The sequence below is a fragment of the Ambystoma mexicanum genome, chromosome 8 (assembly GCF_040938575.1).
Source record: "Ambystoma mexicanum isolate Mex_15411 chromosome 8, UKY_AmexF1_1, whole genome shotgun sequence".
NCBI lineage: Eukaryota > Metazoa > Chordata > Amphibia > Caudata > Ambystomatidae > Ambystoma > Ambystoma mexicanum.
This window is the reverse complement of record NC_090929.1, coordinates 113,394,091-113,400,090: the sequence shown is the minus strand read 5'-3', so window position 1 is coordinate 113,400,090 and position 6,000 is coordinate 113,394,091. Positions and strand designations below refer to the sequence as shown.

At 47.7% G+C, this 6,000-nt stretch overlaps 1 protein-coding gene across 1 annotated transcript in view; it reads left to right on the top strand.

Moving 5' to 3' along the window:
• The first annotated feature begins 2,664 nt into the window (after positions 1–2,664).
• The window catches only part of ARPC5L (actin related protein 2/3 complex subunit 5 like), a 116,306-nt gene continuing 112,970 nt past the window's right edge, over positions 2,665–6,000 (top strand). The window contains exon 1 of the mRNA XM_069609441.1: positions 2,665–2,925. Coding sequence (XP_069465542.1) covers positions 2,773–2,925 — 153 coding nt within the window. The 5' untranslated portion in view covers positions 2,665–2,772. The remainder of the gene's footprint in view (positions 2,926–6,000) is intronic.

The window sequence follows — 6,000 nt, the reverse complement described above, 5'->3', positions numbered from 1 at the left end:
AAACAGTTCTCTGGAATCTAACTGTTACTGTGGCGCAGTAACTGATGTGTACATATATAGATAGAAGATTAAGCACTGCCATCAGCTTGAGTCAGTGGTGGCATATCATGGTTGTTCCAGGGGTCTGAAACCTGTGGCTTTCCAGATCTGTTGGGCTCCAAATCCCATCAGCCCCAGCCAGCATAGTCAGTGGAGAGGGACCATTGGAATCAGGCCCATTTCTTGGGCCGGACGAAGCAGGCGACCGCCTGGGGTGAAATCGACCTAAGGAGCGCATTTGTCCTTGGAGTCACAATTGCGCTCTCAGGTGCAATTGCCTTGCGGTGAGTAGCAGCAGCAGTTGCTGCCTCTGCCTCTTCTAACCCACGTAACGTTACGTGAGTCAGAGAGGCACAGCCCGGGCCACCATTTTTTAAAAGTATTGCGCTGCAACGAAATCCTTTGTGATGGTTTCCGGCATCTGCCTCTTCAGCCATATTGATCAGTCCTCCAGCCCCATGATGTTCCTTTGAGATGAGATAAGTTTATGCTTTATAGATAATATTAAGATTTAAGAGATGGGTGGGTATGGATCCACATTGGTTTGAACGTGTGTTTACATTCCAATGCAGCAAAGACATAACTGAATTGATTTGATGGTAATCAGCACTTTTTCGAACTTCAGAGACCGCCACAATATTATGGGTGCTGTCCTTTTCTGTCTTTGCAAAATCTTACTCCAGTGCATTTCCATGCACCCCACTTTCTCACAATCACAAAGGAGACAGTATTTCTCCAGGACAAAGGGGAACGTGGGGTTTATTAGCTGAGTCACTCTTGCAGATTTCCAGTGTTTTCCATATCCACCTTTGTGGATTTCTTTTTTTTGAGTGTGTTAGGTGGAACTTAGTGCTACTTATAAGTTGAAACTATTGCATGAACGTAGCACTAGCAGGAAGATTGATTGTGAGGAGGAATACAGCATGTGGGTGGGGTTTGGTTATTCACCCACCCATTGTCTCCCCATTGCATGCTAATCCCTGCAACCATTCTCAGCCACTACATGCTCCTCCTGCCCAAAATAGGTCTTCCTGGGATATGTTTGAGCTAGTTATATCAAGCCATAGCATCAACTGTGTGGTTTAGGGCCTGCTGGAGTTTTGGAGTACTCTTCTGAGGGTTAATGGCTTAATTGTAGTTTTAAATGCGCTACTGGTGTAATAAAAAAAAGTCTTAACAAGATGTGCCTTCAGCCACTTGATATATATGCAGGAGGTGTGTCCTTGCATCTGTTCTTTGCACTGAAATTGGGCTTGGGTCTAGGCATTAAATAGGAATTTGCCCATGTATACATTGTCCAGATGTTACTAACTTACGTACAGATACTAACGTTATGGCAGTGCCTGGCAAACAGTGCTGGAAATGGAAACATTTACTTTGGGAACCCTTTCCTCCTGAGGAGGTGAGGGTAGGGAGAGGAGAGTGTGGGGACAAGCAAGGAGCATTTTGGGAGTATAAGAAAGGAACTCTATGGCCGTGCATTAATTTATGGCATAAGTGCTTTAGGGGTGCTTTTATGGAACTGCTTGTTTTCCTAAAGTGGTGAATGTGTTGGATTGCAAACACGTTCATCTTATACTGCAACACGGGTGTGAAGAGATATTCTGCAAACAAAGCATGACATGCTCTATAAATGTGGCTTGTGCAACAAGCATGAAGATTTCACTAGCTCAACCCATGACTGCTACAGATGCCAGTGCCAGAGCCATACCTGTAATAACAAGATGTCTCCCACAGGAAGGTGGATGCCTGTTGAGTATGTGGAGCAGTAGAGAGAGTTTGCATGTGATGATTTATGCGTGCCCTTCGCTTACAATGCTGCAGCATGCCTATCAACTCAAAAGAGGTCTGTTGATACCCATTTGAGCTCAGGGTCCTTTAGGAACATGCATGTAATGGATGGATCACACAGAATAACTCTGAGTCCAAATAACCCAACCAATTCAGGGAGATGGCACAGTACTGTTTTATTAACAATTATTTAAAACAGGGAGTTACAATGAACATCAACGGACAGACGCTCGATTTCTCTCAGCGATCTTTTCACACAACATAGACTTCATACTAAAAATACATCCGATAAGTGGCAATAATGAAAAACCTATTAGGGACCTACTAAACATCACAATGTAATAAACCCTGTTTCATTTGTTTTGCATTGATTTATTGACATTGGGTCGAAGTTACTTAACCTGGAGTGTAGTTAGGGAGTCGCGCGGATCGGGGGACACATTTTAGTGTTTCGCCCTGGGCACCAAATGGACTAGAAACTGCCCTGATTGGAATTGTAGTCCAAAACATCTGGAGGGCCAAATAAAGTGTAACAGTGCATTATTATTTAAATGTAAAATGCACTTTTCTAACCTTTCATTCTTGCTGTATGGGTGTAACCTGTTTTCGAGTCTTTTCCCCGTCCCGTTCTGCTCATTTCGATGCGTTGCACGTGAATGACAGTCGGAATAACGCAGTCTCCTCTTCCCATTGTTGTGAGGGTGGGTGTGTTTCAGTCCTTTCTTTACAGTCCGTTGCACCCGTTCCGCGGGCTTGCTTGACGGCGGTTGGCGCTCCATAACCCTAGTTTGTTCGCCTCCTTGTGTGGGCGTGGCTAGTTTCGGGGCTCTTTCCACGGCCGCTGGCGCTTGCACCGCAGGACTGGCTGACAGCTAGAGCCCCGGCGCAGGCTCCTCTCCCTCCGCCCGCCTGCCTGCCGCGGTGCCCCGCTCCCGGCTCGGCATGGCCAAGAACACGCTGTCCTCGCGCTTCCGCAAGCTGGACATCGACCAGTTCGACGAAAACAAGTTTGTGGAGGAGCCGCAGGAGGAGGCGGCGGAACACCAGCAGCAGCCGGGGCCTGACGACGGGGAGGTGGAGAGCTTACTGCGGGGATATCCTTCACAAGGCTCGGCCATGTAGAGGGGGCGGGGCGGGGAGCAGTCTGCTGAGGGGTGTACTTCCCTGCCTGGGGGGGGGGGAGGGGGAGAGGGCGTGTGTGTATGGGGGGGGGCGTGCTGCTGGGGCAACCGTCCCCGGAGACGGGGGGGGGGGGGGGGTGGTAGGTACTGAGGAGGGTGTCTATCTCAATAACTTGGGAAAGGGCTGAAGATGTATATTTCACTGGGGTGAGTAGGGGGAGACATCGAGAAGAGGGGGGTAGTATCGGCCATTGATCAGTCAGGTGGGGGTGCAGAAGTGGGAGACTTGGTAGAGCCTGCTTTAAGGATTTCCCTCCCTGCCCTCGTGGAGTATGTGGACGTGTATTGCTGCTAAGGTGGGTGTCCTGCACTGACAGGGGAGGGGTGTCAGCCTGCTGCCGCAGTCTCCTTCTCTCAGGGGGGTCGGGGGGGGGGGGCTGGTGGAGAGGGACTTCTTCGACTTGATTTGGGGGGGGGTTACATGGAGGGGAAGGATAGAGGTCTTTCCAATTGACTTTGGGTATGTGGAAGAGGAAATGTCTGCTGTAGGGATTTCCTTCATTGCTCGAAGGTGTGTCAAGAGAGGTGAGAAGAAGAGTCGGTGTAAGAATGCGTTTCACTAAGTGGGGGGGTAGGCAAAGGTACTTGAGGGTTATACTTCACTGACCGGAAGTGGGGGGATAGTGGCTGTGGGTTTACTGATGGATATAAATGCACCTCCTGATACGTTGGCGTGGGAGTAGAGAATGGGTGAAATAACCACTGTGAGATGCCATGTGGTAATGGGAATTCAAAATCCAATATGAGGGGAAACAGTAAGTGTGCCTCTTGGTGGAATATCCTTCGCTGACAGGCTTTGGGAGGGGTATAATTGGTTTCCAATAACTGGGACAAGTGGAATGAAATGTGGGTGAAATAACTAAACAGTGCTCCTGTGGTGAGCAAGAGCAGATGATGAGTGCCCGTTGATGCAGAATCCTTTACTGACGAGTTGTTTTGGGGTTGGGTGAGACCAGATGAATGGGAACCTGATATAGGGTTACATGTTTCAATTTACAAGCTACTACCCACACGATTTCTTTCTCATCAAGAGTAAGTTGCAACTTGCCCTTTGCTAGTGGTCAGTAGAAAGGTGACAGATCTCTTTTACTTGCTGTGTTATGTAAAGAGGGCAAATTTGAGGTGGCACACAGGTCCAATATTCTTCAGTGGTGAAAAGGGCATGCTAAGTGGATAACCTCCACCATCTAGAGGCGGGATACACTGAGGAGGCATTGAGATGTACTATAATGGGATGGGGGTTAACTTGATGGCTCAAACCAAGCTGACCTGCTATCTCCCTAGACCAGTGGGATTCAAACATGTTAATGCTGAGCCCCCTCTTGATTAAATCTGTTGTCTAGCCCCCCACTCTTTCCTTGAGTAAAAAGTGTTGCCACCCCCTTCCTCCCCCAGATGCCATATCTGCTTATATATTCCATTGAAATCGGTCTGCATGCTCCCTTTTTGAAGTGCCTTGTGCCCCACCCCACCACTGGCCATGCTTTGGGCCCCTCTAGGGGTGTTAGCTGCACAGTTTGAAGACCACTGCCCTAGATGATCATTGCGGTGGGCTTTTACTCCCTGTTTCTGTAAGGCGCGAGTTGGAGGCCTTTCTTTCTCAGTGTTAGCTCCCACCCTGTGGAACGCCCTTCCGGCATTCCTGAGAGAGATCCCGGATTGTTTGGGCTTCCTTAAACCCTTCTTGTTTTGAGAAGGCTGGAGGGGTATGGCTGAACACTCTTGCTTGGTGGCTAGCGCCCAGATGCCTTGGCCTTGGTTCCTGTGCTTATCAAATAGTTTTACATTGCAAATCATTGACTTTGCGATTAAGAGCCCACTAAGGGGTACTCGTTACTGATGGGGGCACTAGGAGGGAGCTGGGGAGTGGCAGAAGAAGCGGAGAGCACATGGCCAGTGATCCAGAAAAAGGTGTTGGCATGTTGAGCGTGTATCTTTCTCTTGCACAGGGACCAGGGGGATATCTGCTAGGTGAAGGGGAGAATGGGAGAGATACGTTGGGCACAAGGATGCTTCTTGACTGACGCGGGGAAGTCTTATGAGGAGGATTCATAGAAGTGAGCATGGCATGCTCAGCAGAAACGCTTTACTGTTGTATGGAACACATTCTTGGGGTGATCAGAAGTCCTGGGTTTAGGGGCACAGGGTTTTGGGGGACAGTTAGTTTTTCACACCATGTGCCCCTTTGCAACAATATTCTTCAAAAGAGTGTCCAACTTTCTGGATCCTTATGAACATTTTTCAGATAATGGCAGGTAAGGTTACAGTGGAGGGAAAACCTTGTGTGAGTGAGTAGGAGATTTTGTAAACTTAAGCATCACATATTGCTGCAGAACAGATGAAAGGCAGCATGAAGATGTTGGGGGTGAACTGTATAATGGAGAGAGGAGGCATAAGGTGACTACAAAGAATGATGTATGTAACCAAATAAGGTGAAAGCACATACCCCAAAATTGATCATAGTGTATCACCATGAGAATTATTGGACTCAGTAGTTTGAGGAAAAGGGCCTCGATTCTTAAACTAAATCAGAAATGGTTGTATTAACTCTAAAATAGCAGTTTAAGACTCCCAGCTCTCTCTGGAATTATTGTTTTGTTTTAACTCAGTTACTAGTCATTCTATTTTACCTGTGGGCTTTGGTTTCTAGTTTCTCCTACGTTTTTTCTATGCTTGGTCTTTTGATGTTCGATTTCTGTTTTGTGTATTGATGATACAAACTTGGTTTGGAAAACCTGGCCATGGTTGCTAATCAGGTGTTGTCTTTCGCTTATAAAGGGGTGAGGTGCATGATGTGGCACTAGAATATCCTTCACCACTATTCATTTCCTGTGAGCAGGTGGGGGGTGAGAGCCAATCGCATTGCCCAGAAAAATCGTACGATATAATCCTGCGTTCCTAGCAATAAGAGTAGCCACTCTTTCCACCACCAAACTGCTCCTACAAACAATTGAACACTTACCTGCCGCTTCCACCAATCTTATCTCCC